At 35.7% G+C, this 18,954-nt stretch overlaps 1 protein-coding gene across 2 annotated transcripts in view; it reads left to right on the top strand.

Moving 5' to 3' along the window:
- The window catches only part of XPO4 (exportin 4), a 121,330-nt gene that overhangs the window by 50,455 nt on the left and 51,921 nt on the right, over positions 1–18,954 (top strand). For both annotated transcript variants that reach the window (XM_088021781.1, XM_088021782.1), the window contains exon 6: positions 349–502. In XM_088021781.1, the coding sequence (XP_087877907.1) occupies positions 349–502 (154 nt within the window). The remainder of the gene's footprint in view (positions 1–348; positions 503–18,954) is intronic.

The following is an 18,954-nucleotide window of genomic DNA, read 5'->3' as shown; positions in this document are numbered from 1 at the left end:
TCATATGTATTGTTTGGCTCTGAAGTAAAGTTATGTGAAGGCATTGGCTTAAATCCGAGGGCTCTGCACTAAAGCAACTGACTCCTCCAGCTCTGTAGTAGTTGTCAAAGACTCAACTTCTTTACGGAGTAGCATTTATATTACAGTAGATGCATTCAAACTGGTGTCACTTGAAAGCATACTTGTGATATAAATTATGAGCAGGCCTAAAAATGGAAAATGTTCTTAAAGAGGTAGTGTTTTTCCATTGAATATTTTAAGGTTTTTGTTTCATTTTATGGTTCTTAAATGGGAATACATTTTGAATAAGCTTTTGATTGAAAAATACGTGTGATTTATTTATTACAGGAAGAAGACCTTCGTCAAATCTTCATGTTAACAGTTGAAGTTCTTCAGGAGTTCAGCAGGCGGGAAAACCTCAATGCTCAGATGTCTTCGGTATTTCAGCGTTACCTTGCACTCGCCAATCAAGTCTTGAGCTGGAACTTTCTTCCTCCAAATTATATCCTTTAACAACTGAAGAGTTTATTTGTGGTAATTTTCATAGATGACTTAATTATGGCTAAAAGTACTTCATCTCTGCAGGTTTGTGAAGCATGTTGTTGAAAGAAAATAAGTTTTTTTAGAAATGGAATTTAATGTTTTTTTCATTTTATAATACACAATGTAGTGGACTACTTACAGGATTTAAAATTTCATTTACAACCTTGTAGAAGAGAGTCAAATAAACGGAAGCATTTAGTGGATAAGGGGGCTATTGCTAACTAAGGAATAGCAGTGTTCCTTAGGAAGGAAAAGGAAGAAGGTGGGAAGTGAATTCAAGAAACTGAATCATTTCCTCCATGTGACATGTGATTACATTGGATTTTTTGGCTGACTTTCCTTAAGACTAATTTGGCATTCTCTAATTTGATCTTTATGGATGCAGATACTGTTCAAGTGTAGATAGTAAGGTAGTAGTATGTTTATTCTTTGAAGACCTTTTTTAATATAAAAATATAAAACTTTTATTTCTAGCTAATTAGCTTATACAAAATAAGTTTAAGTGGGTTACATTGTAGGTACATATGTCTGCTTTTTATAAATCAGTTATTAAAGTTGAAAAATTTATATTTTTTAGTTTAAGGTTTATGATTTGCTTTCTAGAACATTTGTTGCCTATTGATAAATTGAAAGCAGTACTATCTAGTGTCTCTTCATCTTTATCATAGTTGAATCAGACAAATCTAGGTTCAATTCTTAGCTGATGTTAGGCAGATTACTTAACATCACTGAGTCTCAGTTTTTCCAAATATAAAATGGGGATATGGATTGTTGAGTGAATTAAATGTAGCAGTACATTTAAAACACTCAGGAGTTAGCTACTATTTATTGAACTTTTAATAGTTTACTTGAATAAAGAAGCTCATCAGCTGTCTGTGTTATGCTTTTTTCTTGATCTAATGTATAGGAAATTTAATTTCACTTGTTGTACATGTCTTTAATCAGTCTTTTCTTGGGGGCCTGGGTCTGGGGGGTTAGGGAGTCTATTTAGGAGAAAAAGACAGATGACAAGCATATAGGAAATACATATTCAGCCATACCAGAGATTTAAGATGAGACTCATCTTTGCTTCAACAGAGCCAAGGTTTGCTACGTTCACATACTAGAAATTACCTACTGTTTTTGGCTGGTAAAATTGTGGGATTTTAAAGGGGCTGAGTGGGGTTAGGTACAATATTTTCTTCCATTTTCAAGTTAATACACTCATGTAGTAGAAAACTGTGAAAAGCTGTACAGGGTATTGAGTCTCTGACTCAGTTGAGTTCTCCAGTTTTCTTTCCCCAAGGCAGTCATGGTGAGCTCCTGCTCTGTGGGGCAGAGCTTACAGGGATGTTAATCACTTTCTGCTTTTATCCTTGCTCTCTGATCATCTTTCTACTCGTTACTAATTTTATGTCTTCAGTATATTCTCTTTGGTTGTTAAAAGGCACATATTTTCTTAGGTTTGCTTTTTAAAAAATTTCCCCTTTGAGTGTTGCAATATAATTTTTGCTCCAGTTTTTGTTAGTAAAAAGAAAGATGTTGAAAAACTTTGAGACAGATTTAAAAAGTAGCAGGCCATATGGAGTTATCAAAACATTAATTACATATGTAGGGAAAATCAACAAAAGTTACACTGCATATATTGGAGCCAATTTTAAAGTCTCTGTTTTAGGGGGAAATGTAGTTGGCTGAAGAGTGACTGTTTTGTAAAGGGAAACAGTGCTGTGGGAGTTTGGAAACAAAGTTTGTCTAAAGATACACACACATAAAATATTTTCGCAAAGTATTTAGATAAAGCTTTGGAAAACCTGTCATTTGCAGGCTACAGTGTTCCCAAAGGAAATAATTCCTTGTTTAAAGAAAAGTAGATCTTGATCTTGACCTTCAGATATTCTACTTCATGACTTACAGATGAATTCATATCTAACCATAGATGTTTGCATAGTAGCCATTTGTTCGCCCCCTGAACTCCAGTGAAGTACTCCTTCCTTTAAGTGGATTAGCTTTAAATGTAGGAGAAAGAGCATGGCAATGGAATTAAACTAAGCTACACTTTTAGTGCTAATTAAGGGAGTCAATTTCAAGGAACCCGATTCTGATATAATTTCTAGTTTTGGCAATTCTTTGGTGATCTATTTAATTATTGGGAAGGGTATTGGATAATTATTTAGCTTTGTACCTTGAAGAGAGCCTACAGATCAAATTTAACTTAGTTAATATAAAGTGGTTGGCTTTTTAAAAAATGATTTATCTTTTAAGTTAGAAGAATAGCTAGTAGACCTTGTAGAATGTGTGTTTTGTATCAAATATATTGGATCATTTAGAATGGTATCATGTTAAATGAGGCTGTGTTAAATTGCCGGTATTAATCCCTAGTCATAATTTTTTGTAATGTGCTCTCTATTTTGCATCTTTTTATTTTGATGTAATTTTAAACATACAGAGATACTACAAGAGTAATTCAAAGAATTGGGCGGATGTCCTAATACCAAGATTCACCAGTTGAAAACATTTTGTCCTTTCTTTTTCCTTTTCTTTTTCTTTCTTTCTGTCTCTACATACACATAATTTTCTGTTGTAAGGATATACCAGATTTCTAGTTATTCATGGATCAATTGATTCGTTATAAGTTCATGTTTGGACTTAACATTTTCATTTCTCTGGGATATACCTAGGAGTAGAATTGCTGGATCATGTGGAAACTCTGTGTTTAATCTTTTGAGGAGTTGCCAACCTGTTTTCTAAAGTAGCTGTACCATTTTACATTCCCACCAACATTATATGAGGTTTCCAATTTCTCCACATCCTGGCCAACACTTGTTATTTGTCTGTTTATAGCCATTGTATTTCATTTGAAGTGGTATCTCATTGTGATTTTGATTTGCATTACCTTGATGGTTAATGTATTAAACATCTTTTTATGTGGTTGTGGGCCATTTATCTATCTTCTTTGGAAAAATGCCTGTTGAGATCCATTGTCTATTTTTTAATGGTTTGTCTGTTTAAAATTGAGTTGTAATAGTTCTATATATGTTCTGGATACAGGTCCCTTAACAGATACATGATTTTCAAATATTTCCTCCATTTCCCTGAGTCATATTTTACTTCTTTATGATGTCCTTTGAAAGAGAAAATTTGAATTTTGATGATGTCCAATTATTTTTTTTTGTTGTTGTTGTATCTCAGAAATCATTGCCCGATCCAAGGTCATGAAGATTTATGCCTGTGTCTTGTAAGACTGGCTTCTTAAATGTAGACTCTTCATATTGAAGACTTTGATCTGTTTGAATTAAGTTTTATGTATGATGTGAGATGGTGATCAGGCTTAATTCTTTTGCATGTGGATTTCCAGTTATCCCAACAGATAATTGACTATTGATTAGAAAGATAGAAGAGGCTGGAGGAGTAGGAAGTACCTGAGATATGTCATGGTGGTGAATGATTGCTGTATCTGTTAATATGTAACTTAATTGCCCTAACATCAGTTTTTAATTGGAATACAAAAGGATTGATAGGAGAAATTATTCATATAAATCAATGATCTGTAAGGTTAAGTATGCATGCTGAGCCTCCAAATTTGTATTTACATAGATAGTTGTTGATAAAGGATATGATTGTGGACCAAAATATACATTAGATTGCCTGGAAGGAAATTTTGTATAGTTGGCTGCTGAAGCTTTTGGAAATTTCTTACAGAGAAGTATGTAAATTATGACTATAAAAATGTTATCAAGAAAGCCAGTTGAAGCTAACTCAGCAGTGAAGCTAGGATGTGCAGAGAGGTTTTATGAAAAGAATACATGAATTGAATATTTAGATATTTATTAATATTTAAGAGTAAATAATAATTTTTGCAGTGATTTTAGGTGAAGATTAATGTACATATATAGAGTTTCACTGAAGAAATCATAACTCTACAGCAGTGGTTCTCAGTTGGGGTGATTTTGCACACTTGAGACATTTGGCAATGTCTGGAGACGTATTTGGTTATCACTTCTCAGGGAGTGTTACTGGCAACTGGTGGGTAGAGGCCAGGGTTACTTCTAGACATCTACAATGCACAGGACAGCTCCTACAAGAAGCAGTTACTGTGCCCAAAATGTCAGTGATCCACACAAAAACTTTTATATGAAGGTACTTAACAGTATAATTTATAATAGGCAAAAAGTGGAAATGACCCAAGTAGCCATCAACTGATAAATGGGTACATGGGGTTTTACCCACATTATAGACTATTATTCATCAATAAAAAGGAATACTGATACATGCAACAATATGGATACACCTTGGAAATATCATACATCCTGAGTGCAAGAAGTCATTCACAGAAGACCACGTTGTAAAATTCCAGATTAGTGGTTACCTAGGGCTGGGCGGTTGGAAGGAAAGAGGAGGTGATGGCTTAAGTGCATGGGGCTTTTTGGGTGATGAGAATGTTCTAAAATTATATCATGGTGATGGTTGCATTAGTCTGAATATACTAAAAACCACTGAATTGTACCATCAATGAGTAAATTGTGTAGTATGTGAATTAAGTCTCAAGGCTTTAGAAATATCAGTCATGCCAAGGGTTAGAAATTGTGTGGTACAGGTCAACTGCCTACTGTCGTAGAATGTTATAGAGGGAAATTAAGGGTAAAGATAAAGTTTTGGGAGATACTCCTTTTATGGGGCCATTGAAGTAAAGGGAGTGAGAAAGATCATTCATAGAGAAGCAGAGAAGGTCAGTGGTAGAATCTTTGGGTTCAGCAATAGTAAGAACCAGGAGAAAGCAAAAGAGATTGAGCAGGGCAGTTCAGACAAGCAGAGGGAATAACCAGGCAAGGGAGTCTGGGAAGCAAAGATAGATGAGTGTTTCAAAAAATAAAGGTAGAGACATGCTCTGTTACTGATAAGGAAGATGTAGATTGGGTATCAGGGCACAGATAGTCATGTGGAGATCTGTTTATTTGAGTACCAGGTGGGCAGCATATTGCACAAAAGCCATTTCAGTGATTGAGTAGTGATTGGTAATTGAAGTAGAAAGTGTCAGTATTTTGAGGACCATGAACTGTGAGAAATGGAGTAGCAGTTTGAGACAATTGAAGGTTTGGTTTAGTTTTGTACTTTATGCTTCGGAGAAATGAACCTGTTTATTACCCAAGGGGAAGAAATCAGAATTGAGACAAGAAAATACGATGTTGTAGTGCTAGATAGGCCAGTGGTATGGATGTTTAGATAGCCCAGGATGCAGTTGAGGTAGTGAGGAAGATAGTAAGCTTTAGGATGTATGGCATGCCTACCATCATGATCCAAGATTCTTAGCTATTAAATGCTGGTTTGATCAGCTTTGCCCAGGTTTGTTCAAAAGTAGAAGAGCAAAGTGGTAGAAATCAGCATCTGATGGAATTTTCAAGTGTGTGTATGAAAAAATATGTAAAGCCATTGTGAAGTTTCTTCTTCAGTCCTCTTTTTTTTTTTTTTAGTTTTTCCTCAAACTGTTCTCTGTTTATACCTGTTATTGTACACTTTAAAAGAAAGATCAGTCTATAAAGTCATTAATCAGTATATGAAGTAGTTTATGTATTATCCTTCCAGGGATATTTCTGCTTTACAAGGAACGTATCCAGGAGAAACCAGCAAGAAGAATTTGACTTCAGGCCATTGGAAGGAAAGGTTATGTTGGGAGTAGTCCCTTCAGTCCTAAGTCATAATTGTTCTTCTGAATTATGTATTAACCTATACTGTAATATTTTGAAAAATATTTAGTAGTTGAACTTTTAAACTTGGTAGTTCTTATCTGTTTTCTTGCCTGTGATATCCCACTGTATTACTTACAGTTATTATCCCATTATACATACTATAGTACATTGAACCATCATAAACTGCTTTTCTGATGTCAACCTGCAGGTGGTTGGGGAACAAACAGGGAAGGCCCACTGAGTTGTTTGCTCCTCTCTGAGCAAGGCTGTACAGTTTTATTTTCTCTTTCTAAGCCCACAGATTTTTCACTTACTACTTTTTGTAGTTTAAATCCTTGCAGGAGCAGGGAGGAATGGATTGAGCATTAGAAAAAAGTCTCCCCAAGAGGAAACTTACATACTTTTTAAATCTCTGATCTTAACTGCTTAGTAATTTAAGGCCATAGGCAACTTAAAAGTTGAACCTTACATGCCAAGGAGCTGCGTCCTTTGGTGCCTCTTTGGCTCAGTATGTTACATCATTTATGTTGGTGTCTGTTGGGCAGGTCTGACTTAATTACTTTAAATGCCGTATTTCTCACTAGAAAATTATTTCCTTTTAAATTATTTAATTATTTATACAGAAATATATCCATTGATTTCTAAATTCCATGAACTATCTAGGTTATCAGTTCAATAAATTCTTAATGAATGCCACTACTTACAAGGTAGTCCTGGACTGTACTCTGAAGCATAGAGTTTAAGATTATATTATTTGCAAAATGATGCTGATGGGAAGATGGTAAAAGAGCTGCCCACTAAATACATGTTTTTCCCGTGTATTAGGTTTAAGTGTGTAGTGAATACTCAAGAAATTACAATTGTTTGGAGAGTTTTGGTTTTTTAATATCTAATATGAATTCTTGAAGGCCATTCTATACATTTTAATTTTGATGGCAGGATTTTTTTGTTCATATCAGACAGCATTAAGACCATGTGGGTTTAATCTTTTTATCGGTTAAAGAAACTTTGCTTTTGCCATGGGTAGAACTGTACTTCCTACCCTGGTCGGTTGTCTTTAGCAGATTTTGGTCATTATCTGGGCTGGGGAAAAGTGTCTGTGTGAATGTTACCATTAATGCAAAATCATTGTTCTGACAGGCTGGTAGCATGATCTTTATATATAAAGATTACACAACTGCCCACGCTAGACAGTTCTTGTGAGAGATCAGACAGTGATTAGTATTAACATTGTGGTCCGCAGCTCAGCCTGAGTTGGATTTTTAAGTTCCTTGAAAGAGGGAATGATGCCTTTTCTCTCTCTTCATATCAGCTTTGGTTGACTAGCCTTGCCCTACACTAAGGTGGTAAGTAACCAACATATTGGAATGGAAAACAAAAGAGGGCTTGATAGCCTGAAAGTTCTCTGACCTAACCACCAAAACATGTATCCACACCTAAATGTGTAGCATTGAACTGCATAAAAGTAATGGAAATGTTATCTAATTGGAGTAAACATCACCACACTGTAGTCTTTTGAATTTTTAATCTTAGGTCTTCTGTTTTTTAATCCACTTAGGGTAGTAAATACTCCTCATTATACATCAGGTTTCCTTCACAAAGAAGAAAGAAGTGGGGAATTGTCCTATACGGAAGATTAAGATTTTACTCACGTTTGTAAGTCATCTAAAATGTCTGCTTGGTACCTTACATCTTTTCATTAAAACAGCTGTGTCCTTAATTGATGATTCATGTTCGGAAACTTATGTTTGGCATTGATAAACAAAAGATACATGTTGACATAGCATAAATTTTGAATTAAGAAATACTATGGTATTTTTTTTTAAGGCATTGTGACATAATTCACAAACCATACAAGCCACACATTTATTTATTTATTTTTTTAGAGAGAGTGCACGTGACTATGGGGGTGGAGGATAGGGGGAAAGGGAGAGAGAGTCTCAAGCAGGCTCCACGCCCAGTGTGGAGCCTGACGCAGGATCAGTCTCACAAACCTGAGATCATGACCTGAGCCGAGATCAAGAGTCGGATGCCTAACTGACTGAGCCACCCCAGTGCCCCACAAGTCACACATTTAAAATGTACAATTAAATTTTTTCTTTAAAGTTTACTCAAGAGTTATACAACCACCATTGATTTTAGGGAATATTTATCATCCCAAAAAGAAACGCCATACCCTTTAACATTCCCACCCTACTTCCCCCCACCTCCTCCCCCTTTCAATGGCAACTACTAATCCACTTTCTGTCTCTATAGATTTTTCTATGCTGGATGTTTTATTTAAATAGAATCATACAATATGTGGGTTTTTTTGGTCACTTTTATGTGTCATGTTTTTGAGGTTTATTCAAGTTGTAGCATGTATTGGCATTCCAGTCCTTTTTGTTGCCAAGTAATACTCCACTGTGTGGATAATACCATGTTTTATTTCCCAGTTCATCTGCTGATCAGTTGTTGTTCATTTGAGTTCTTTCCATTTTTTTATTTATTTTTTAAGATTTTATTTATTCATATGAGAGAGACAGCATGAGCGAGAGAAAGAGCATGAGCAGGGGTGGGGGGAGGGCAGAGGGAGAGGGAGAAGCAGACTCCCCAGGAGCCTGACATGGGGCTTGATCCCAGAACCCCAGGATCATGACCCAAGCTAACGGTAGATGCTTAACCGACTAAGCCACCCAGTCACACCAGTTCTTTCCATTTTTTAAAAACAATTGTCAATATAGAATAATGCTGCTATGAACATCTTTATACAAGTTTTTCCATACTTGTGGATGTATGTTCCCATTTCTCTTGGGTGTATCTGTAGGAGTGGATTGCTGGGTCATATGGTAACTATATATTTAACATTTTGAGAAACTGTCAGACTGTTTTCCACAGTACCTGCACTATTTTGCATTAACATTGTAATGTACAGGTATTCCATTTTGTTTGCATCCTCACCAACACCTGGTGTTTTTTGTTTGTTTGTTTATAACCATCCTGTTTCATACAAAGTGGTATCTCATTGTGCCTTAGATTTGCCTTCCCTAATGGTAAATGCTGTTGAGCATCATTTCATGTGGTTATGGACCATTTTTGTATCTTCTTTAGAGAAGTGACTGTTGAGGTCCTTTGTCCATTTTTATTTATTTTTTTTATTTTTAAAGATTTATGTGAGAGCGAGAGAGCACAAGCGGGGTCAGGGAGAGGGGCAGAGGGAAAGGGAGAAGCAGACTCCCACTGAGCAGGGAGCCCGACACGGGGCTTGATCCCAGGACCCAGAGATCATGACCTGAGCCAAGGGCAGAGGCTTAATTGACTTAGCTACCCAGGCGCCCCTCCCTTGTCCATTTTTAAATTGAGTTATTTATTTAGTTAAAGAGTCTAGATTCTTTTTTTTTTAAATTTTTGAGTTGTAAGAGCCCTGTATATATTATAAATATATAAAACAAACCCCTTGGCAGATGTATGATTTTCAAATATTTTCTACCATTCTGTGCGTTGACTTTTTACTTTACTGATGATGGCCTATGAAACAGAAATTTTTAATTTTTTTTCTTTTGTTTGTGCTTCTGATATAAGATGGCTTTGCATAACCCAAGGTCAGAAAGGTTTTTTTTAGAAATAGACTTTTTTAGAGCAATTTTAGATTCATAGCAATATTGAGCAGAAGGTACAGAAATTTCCTATATCCTCCCTTCCCCCACACATGCACAGTCTCCCATTATCAATATCCCCCCCAGAGTTGTGCATTTGTTATCATTGTTGAACCTTCAAGTGACACATCATTGTCACTCAAAGTCCATGGTTTAAATTAGAATTCACTCTGGGTGTTCTGTGGGTTTTGAAAAATGTATAATGACATGTATCCACCATCACTGAGTAGTTTCACTGCCCTAAAAATCCTCTTTGTTCCACCTATTCATCCCTACCTCTCCCCAAACCCTTGTCAGCCACTGATCATTTACTATGTCAGTAGTTTCTCCTTTTCCAGAATGTCATGTAATTGGAATACTACAGTATGTGGCCTTTTCACATTGACTTTCACTTAGCAATATGCATTGAAGATTCCATGTCTCTTCATTGCGAATAATATTTTATTGTCTAGATGACAGTTTACTTATCTATTCATCTATCAGAGGACATCTTGGTTGCTTCTAAGTTTTGTCAGTTGTGACTATACGGCTGTGTGTAGGTTTTTGTGTTGACACAAATATTTAACTCCTTTAGGTAAATACCCAGGAACATAATTGCTGGATCATATGTAAGAATAGGTTTAGTTTTTTAAGAAACTGCCAAACTGTCTTCCAAAGTGGCTGCAGCATTTTGCGCTCCCACTGGCAGTGAATGAGTGTTCTTTCAGCTCCACATCCTTGTTCGCATTTGGTGTTGTCAATGTTCAGATTTTGGCCAATCTGGTAGGTGTGTAGTGGTATCTTATTGTTGTTTTAATTTGCATTTACTTGATGATATATGAGGTGGAGCATCTTTTCATGTGCTTATTGCTGTTTGTATATCTTTGGTGAGGTGTCTGTTAAGGTCTTTGGCCCATTTTTTAACTGGGTTGTTTGTTTTCTTATTGTAGAACTTTAAGAGTTCTTTGTGTATTTTGTATAATAGTCTTTTTCCAGAAATATCTTTTGCAAATATATTCTACTAGTGTTCAGCTTATTCTGTTAATATTGTCCTTTACAGAGCAGAACTTCTTAATTTTAATGAAATTCAGCTTATTGGTTCTTTCTATCATGGATCATGACTTTGGTATTGTATCTAAAAAGTCATTGTCAAATCTGTGGTCATCTAGATTTTCTTCTACATTCTAGGAATTTTAGTTTTGTGTTTTACATTTAGGTCTGTGACCATTTTGAGTAATTTTTGTGAAGGGTGTAAGGTCTGTGTCTAGATTCTTTTTTTTTTTTTTTTTTTTGCATTGGGTGTCCATTTGTTCAGGCACTATTTGTTGAAAAGACTGTTTTTACTCTGTTGTATTACCTTTGCTCCTTTATCAAAGATTATTGGACTTCATTTATGCAGATCTGTTTCTGGTCTCTTTATTCTGTTCCTTTGATCTAGTTTGTCCATTGTTTTCTCCAATACCCACTGCCTTGATTATTGCAACTTCATAGTAAGTTAGATAGTGTCAGTACTGCGACTTTGTTCTTGTTCTTAAGGCTACAAAAATTTAATCTTATATTTTATTCTAAGAGTTTTATGGTTTTCACTGGGTGTTATGCACAACAATGAATCATGCAACACTACATCAAAAACTAATGATGTAATGTATGGTGATTAACATAACAATAAAAAATTAAAAAAAAAAGAGTTTTATGGTTTTTAGCCCATACAGTTAGGTTGGTCACATATTAGGTCTGTCATCATTTTAAGTTAGTTTTTGTGTATGGTATAAGGTGGAGATACAACTTCATTTTTTTGCATGTTGAATATCCTGTTGTTCCTGCACCATTTGTTGAAAAAGATATTTTCCAATTGAATTGTCTTGTCCCTGCCACCCCTTACTCTGTGTAAAATTACCCAACTGTAAATGTGACAGTGTATTTCTGGCTTCTCAATTCTATTCCATTGGTCTTTATATCTGTTACTATGCCAGTGCCACACTGTCTTGATTATTATAGCTTTGTAGTAAGTTTTGAAATCAGGAAGTGTGTGTCCTCCAACTTTGTTTTTTTTTTTTTTTTTGATTATTTTGTCTTCTCTGTGTCCCTTACATTTCCTTATGAAATTTAGAATTAGCTTATCAGTTTCTGCAGAAAAGGCAGCTGGGATTCTGATAGATATTGTATTGAATCAGTAGATTAGTTTGGGGAGTATTGCCATGTTAACAGTGTTAAATTTTCTGATCCATGAACATGGGATATCCTTCCATTTATTTAGATCTTTAATTCCTTCCAACAATGTTTTATAATTTTCAGAGTAGAAGTTTTGGAATTCTTTTGTTAAATTTATTTCTGATGTTTTATTCTTTTTAATTCAATTGTAAATGGAGTTGATTTTAAAATTATTTTCATATTCATTCCTAGTGTATAGAAATACATTTTTTTTTTTATTTGAGAGAGAGAGTGAGAGAGAGAGAGCACATGAGAGGGGGTAGGGTCAGAGGGAGAAGCAGACTCACTGCTGAGCGGGGAGCCCGATGCAGGACTCGATCCAGGGACTCCAGGATCATGACCTGAGCTGAAGGCAGTCGCTTAACCAACTGAGCCACCCAGGCGCCCTAGAAATACATTTTTAATGTTAATCTTGTACCATGTAATGTTGCTGAATTTACCATGTACCATGCAATGTTGCTGAATTTACTGGCTCAAATAGTATTTTTAGTGGATTAAAAAAAATTTTTATATACATGGTGTCATCTGCAAACCATTATCTTTATTAAGGACTTATTATATGTAGGTTTTATATGTGTAAAAGGTAATTTATGAAGGTATCCTCCACCTTAGGCCTGGGTGGAGCAATATATGTAGCTGCTGGGATTTGGTAGATGTTAGAATCACCCCCTGGCCCAGTGAGCTAATTACTTACCAAATGTACCCCAGTCTCACTTTGTTGATGGAGACTGAGACGGAATCTACCTGCTTTCATTCTGTTTCAGATCATTGCTGTCCAGAGAAAGTGTCCTTGGTCCCATGATCCTCTGTCATATCATCATCCCAGTTTAAAAATGGCCACTACGATCCTGGATGGTCTGATCTCTGTCTCCTTCTCAAAACTTTTCTGTGCTATTTTGTTAGAGCTGCTCTCACAGGCTGTTTCCTTCTGCCTTGGCACCTCTTCACATCGACTTTCTCTGCCTGGATACCTTCTCACAGTCTAGCATGTAGTAATAGATGCTTAACAAATATATATTATTTAATTAGTGAGGTAAGGTGATTTGATTCCAAAGTATTATTTTAGTTCTTGGCTGTTTGTTTATGCTGCTAAGATTATTTAGCTAGGAGTTCACCTGGTGTCCATAAATGCTTAAGGGTTTTGGCAATGCTAATCATAAATCACAGTATCATTTTGTAATAAGAATGTTTGGCAGGTATGTTTGGTATGTTGACTTTAATAATACTTCTTTTTTTAGTTTGGTTACACTGCCTTTTATTGATATTCTATTTTTGTGGATCTGATTTGGTTTTAGTAAAAAAAATTTCAACTCAGTCTCTTGGGGAAAGCTAACTGGATCATAAAATAGTAATGGGATATAGAAGCCTTCACCTAAATTAGGATTTCCAGTAAAGCCAATGTTACTATTTGCAGGCAAGGCTTGGGGAAACATTCAGGTGAGGTCAGTTCTCCTTTATTTTAAAGGACTTTTGGTTACTTGGACTAAATGCTGTCTGTAAGACTGGGCTCATTTGTTCTATGTTGTGCCAGAAAGAGAAATAACAGTTTTTATTGTTAGAAAAATTCATAGTGACAGAGATAAATGTTTAAGAAGAAAAACTTGGCTTACCCTTTGCCTCTGAAACTTGGTTTTACTAATGAGGTGGCTTAAAAAGAATATGGGAAGATGGAGAAATTAAAGTTTTTAATTACTTTTGTAAAATGTTCATTGTTGCTACAAAATCTTCCTGTATCATAAAGTATTTATAAGTATAGGCTATGGTAATTTTCATACTCTCTGTGTTTGTTTGAGGATGATTTGTCGTTATTGTATAACTCATTGTCTTTTTACTGTCCGTTACCACCACAAAATGATACCCTTCCTAAAGGTGTTAGTAGATGAACAACTCATTTGCATTTGTAAGGACCAGTGTCTCTGAAGATGACTTTTCTCCCCTCGTGTTAAGATATATGTGCTTACTGATAATACTGTTTGTTGTTTGAGACCTCAAGACTTGTTGTTCGGGACAGAAGACTTAGTAGGATTTATCCAGTGACAGTCAGTAGCAGGGTGCATTCAATTCTGTCCTTCTGGCTCTTAGCCTAGTGTGTTTCTCTCTGGTCATGCAGTTATAAAATAGGGCAGGTGGTACATTTATATGCTTTTGAATTCTTAGAAGTTTCTGAGCTTTCCTAAGCAGAGAATTTTAGAGCTAGATAGGAACATTGTGAAACAGACGGTAGAGAATAGTTAATTCTTCGCTGTTCTGAAGTGCAGTTGAATTTACGTCTAGCTGCAGCTGATTTTCCAGAGGATTAAGATAGCATTGAACTTATAAGACTGGTTGGGTTTTTGCACTTCAGTATTTGAACCCTTGTTAAGAGGGGAGTGGGCTTGTATTTGATACAATGACAGAAATATTGTACTATAACTTGTGGTTTTTGAATTTGGTGAAAATATGGGAAGGTAAAGTAAGATTAGATGTGGATGACAGATTTTTAAAAAGACAGGATTATTGAAAGACAAAGCTCCGGATGGCTGTTTTACTGAATTCTTTATTGGGTTACAAATGAATTATTCTGATACAAAATATGAATTAGTTGAGTTCAGTATTTATTGTAGATAAATGTTTAAAGCCATAGGCTGAAAAAATTCTTGATTTAAAATCTGATTCAGATTTTGGTAAATGCTAGCTATTTAACTAGTATCAACCTGTTGTGAGTTGTAGGTCTCCTAAAATCTGATAGGTGTATAATAGGTATAATAAATGATTAATTAGTAAATAATCACTTCATTGTTAGACTTCTCTTTCATTGATTTCATTGATTCATTTGGATGAAAAAGATAAAGCAGTATAATGTGTAGATATTACGGCATGTTAATGTAGTGGCATAAATCAAAACTTTAAATCATTTTTAAAATGTTGTCTTAAGAATAGAAATGCTAGGGTACCTGGGTGGCTCAAGTTGGTTAAGTGTCTGACTCTTAGTTTCAGCTCAGGTCATGATCTTGTGGTTGTGGGAGCAAGCCCCGCGTTGGGCTCTACTCATCATGGAGTCAGGTTGCCCTTCTCCCTTGCCCTCTGCTCCTCCTCTCTCTCTCTCAAATAAATAAAATCTTTATTAAAAAAAAAAGAATAGATATACTGGATTTCTGAATTTTAGAGGTAGTCTTTTGTTTCTAAAGTAGTCTACATTATGAATTATCTGGGAAAGAAGTGGTATTTTGGGGTGTTTTATACAAACATACAGAAATAATCAATTAATTGGCAGTACCAAATCAAAAATTGAATTACCCTGATTTTTTACATTTTGAATGTACAGGTGTGGTCCAGATCTATATATGACTGTTCTATTCACATTGTGATAGGCTTCTCACTGTTTTTTTTTTAATTGAAAAGTAATACTTGTACATTCATAGTAACAATATTTCAGGTAATACAGAAGAACCCTCATAGCCTTTTTTTTTTTTTGAAGTTTGTTTGTTATTTACTTGAGAGAGAGAGAGAGAACAAGAGCAGAGGAGATACGGAGAAGCAGACTCCCCGCCGAGCAGGAAGCCCAATGCGGGACTCGATCCCAGGACTCTGGAACTATGACCTGAGCCGAAGGCAGACGCTTAACTAACTGAGCCACCCAGGTGTCCCCTCATAGCTTCTTATGAAGGTAACCACATCAGCAGTTTGACAGCACAGTCTGCTAACTAAAACATGTATTTCTTGTCCGAATAGCTTTGTTCTTAAAAATTTGTTTCATTCATTATTACACTGTTTTTTTGTTGCTTTTAATATTTAAGTTTTTGTTAAAATGCTTTTGGGGTAGTTACATGTTCTTTCAACAGAAATATTATTTGTAATTAAATTACATGGTTGTATCTTATTGTACCAACATGAGTATGTGTGCACTTTTACTAAGCAAAAATGGTGGTGTTGGTTGTGCTGGGCTGACTTATAAGGAGAAGGTAGTTAAGTCTACAGTGTTGTAGATTAATTCTTCAAAGAACAATTAGGGTAACCTCTGAGCGAAGTGTGTTATAAATGAGCTTTCTAATAGAAGGCAAACAACAGGGGCGCCTGGGTGGCTCAGTTTGTGATCCCAGGGTGCTGGGATCGAGCCCCCGCATCAGGCTCCCTGCTTGGCGGGAAGCCTGCTTCTTCCTCTCCCACTCCCCCTGCTTGTGTTCCCTCTCTCGCTGTGCCTCTCTCTGTCAAATAAATAAAAAATCTTAAAAAAAAAAAAAGGCAAACAACATGTCAAGATAAAAAGTCCTTTCTAGGTTTGGAGTTGGAAAACAAAAAACTCACATGAACTTTAAAATAATTAGGGGACCGGGGCACCTGGGTGGCTTAGTCGGTTAAGCGTCTGCCTTCGTCTCATGTCATGGTCCTGGGGTCCTGGGATCAAGCCCCACATCGGGCTCCCTGCTTAGCGGGGAGTCTGCTTTTCCCTCTCCCTCTGCTGCTCCCCCTGCTTGTGTTCTCTCTCTCTGTCAAATAAATAAGATCTTTAAAAAATAAAATAATTAGGGGGAAGGATTTTCTGATAGATGTCACATACAGAACTCACAGATCTCCATGTGGTGTTAGCAAAATGTAAGGAATTAACATTTTAAAAATATACTTGTCAGCTTTTAGAAGAAATTTGGCCATACATACTGGGCACTAGGGAAAATATGTTTAAAACAGACCAGGATCAGGGAAGCTGAAACCAGTATTTAAGAAAATTAAAGATTTGAGGATTATTTTGAACCTGAAGTTTAGGTGAGCAATTGCAATTAATTCCATTTCATATCTGGAAAAAGCCCTCTCTTAAATGTATGTCTTTCCATTTTCTCTTAGTATAAGTCCTTGCTATCCATAAGAATTTATGGAGCATACACTTTTTCTAAATACAAAAAGGGTAGAAAAGAGAATTAAACAAGTATCTTGATTTAGGTTTTGTTTCCTTTTGTAATACTTATTAATCTTTGAAGTGATCACCTTCCACTCACTGAAGAACACTGGCAACCCCTTGTTGAGTATAACCAGGAGGCTTACTTAGGATGCAGGAGAATTCTCGCCTTCCCTTGGAATGAGATTTTCCATATTTCCAAGACATAAATATTACTCACTTTACTTTTGCCAGTATTCTCCCAGTATTCTTCCTCTGTGCTTGAATTGTGTAGGGTTCTTGGGGGTTTTAGATTTTAGCTTTCTCTTGCAGGTACCAGCACCTGAAGTATTTGTCTTTCTTACTCTGAGAGAGAGCAGCTTGCATTTGCTCGCTGCCTGGGTGGCTATATTAATAAGAAAATTGACAGATGGTCTGCTTTGAGACGGACCATTTTACTACGGTTATGTGAATCTGTCTCATATCCCACCTAATTTAAAAATACATTTCTACTTGGGACGCCTGGGTGGCTCAGTCGGTTAGGCATCTGCCTTCGGCTCAGGTCATGATCCCAGGACAGTCCCACATCGGGCTCCTTGCTCAGTGGGGAGGCTGCTTCTCCCTTCCCCCTTCTCCCTCTGCCTGCTGCTCCCCCTGCTTGTGCTCTCTCTGATCAATCAATCAATTTATACCTTTTGTAAGCATATGAAGTACTAATTCTGTTACTTTTCTAGATGAAAATATTTAGTAAAATTATACACATATATTTTGTTAGATCTGGATGTCCAAAAAATAATAGTTTGTTACCATTTTACTATAAGATTGCAAACTCCTAAAAAATTGGAAGGAGATTGTCATGATTTTCTTTATGCAGGTGCTCAACACAGTACTGAGCATAAGTAATGATTTTTCATTACTGAACAGTATATATCAAAATCATTGCCTTTTAATTAATAAAATGAGACATTGAAATTTAAGGAAAATAGAGCTGGAAAAAAAGTAAGTGGAATATTTTTTATGAAGTACGAAGAATTTATTGCCTTACTCTTGGGTACTTTATTTCATATGCTCAAACCTTTTTTTATGCCCCAGACTTTTATTGTGGAAAATTTCAAAGATGTGCAAAAATAAAATACCCAGTTTCATTAGCTCTAAGTTTTTGTTTCAATCTATACTCTTCCATCCTCAGATAATTGTAAAGCAAATCCTAGACACCCTGTGATTTCATCCACAAATACTTGTTTCTCTAAGATAAGCCTTCATTTTAGACAACATGTAAAAATACCTAGTATTCAATCAGTATATTCTGAATGCAGAACACATTAACAACATAAGATCAAAATATGTGCCTAGTGCGAAAGTGAAATCATTTAAAAAATAATTAACACACTGAAAACTCTTAGTACTCATGGCCTGATTTTTTTTTTTTCTCTCTAAAATCCAGGCTTACTTCGTTTTAACCGTTGCTCTTGTATCTCTTGACTCTTTCCCTGCACCTCCACAAGGGGGCAGATAAAGGAAGGGAAAAGTGAAATTATGTGACTGACTTGAATTTCACTTTTATTCATCAATCAAATGGAGTTGCAGAACATTTTTGGAGCAATTTTTCTGAAATAAGCAAGCAGACTTCTCTTCTGAAACAACTTATAGTCCCCTCCTTGCTCTTGAGACAAAGTATTAAGATATTTCAAAAGGGGGTTAAGTAATAAGCTTTTAAAAAATGATTTCCAAAGCATTTTCATAGCCTTTAATGTTCTCTGTTAATGATTTGGGCTTTAATGAAAATACAGCATTTGAACTTGTGTCTAATTTTTGCAAGCTATAATTTTGGATAACTATTTTTGAAATTTCTCATTGAGTGATGAGAATGTTGCCCTGTTGATGTATTTAGCTGGACATCTGATTAGCAGTGGAAGGGGCATAACTACTCTCTTCATGCCCAGCAGCTTTCCCTTTTCTTAAAAACCTCAGTTTCTACATCAGTGTCCTTGCGTGAATTATATTTGTGGACACTTAAGAGTATATTATGGTTATTTGAAGTATGGCAAAGATAGGATTCCATTAGAAGCATGTT

The sequence above is a fragment of the Eumetopias jubatus genome, unplaced genomic scaffold (assembly GCF_037043125.1).
Source record: "Eumetopias jubatus isolate StellerSeaLion01/CBP00866 unplaced genomic scaffold, mEumJub1_p1.0 scaffold_3, whole genome shotgun sequence".
Taxonomy (NCBI): domain Eukaryota; kingdom Metazoa; phylum Chordata; class Mammalia; order Carnivora; family Otariidae; genus Eumetopias; species Eumetopias jubatus.
Note: the sequence above shows the minus strand (reverse complement) of the source record. Positions and strands in the feature narration are given on the sequence as shown.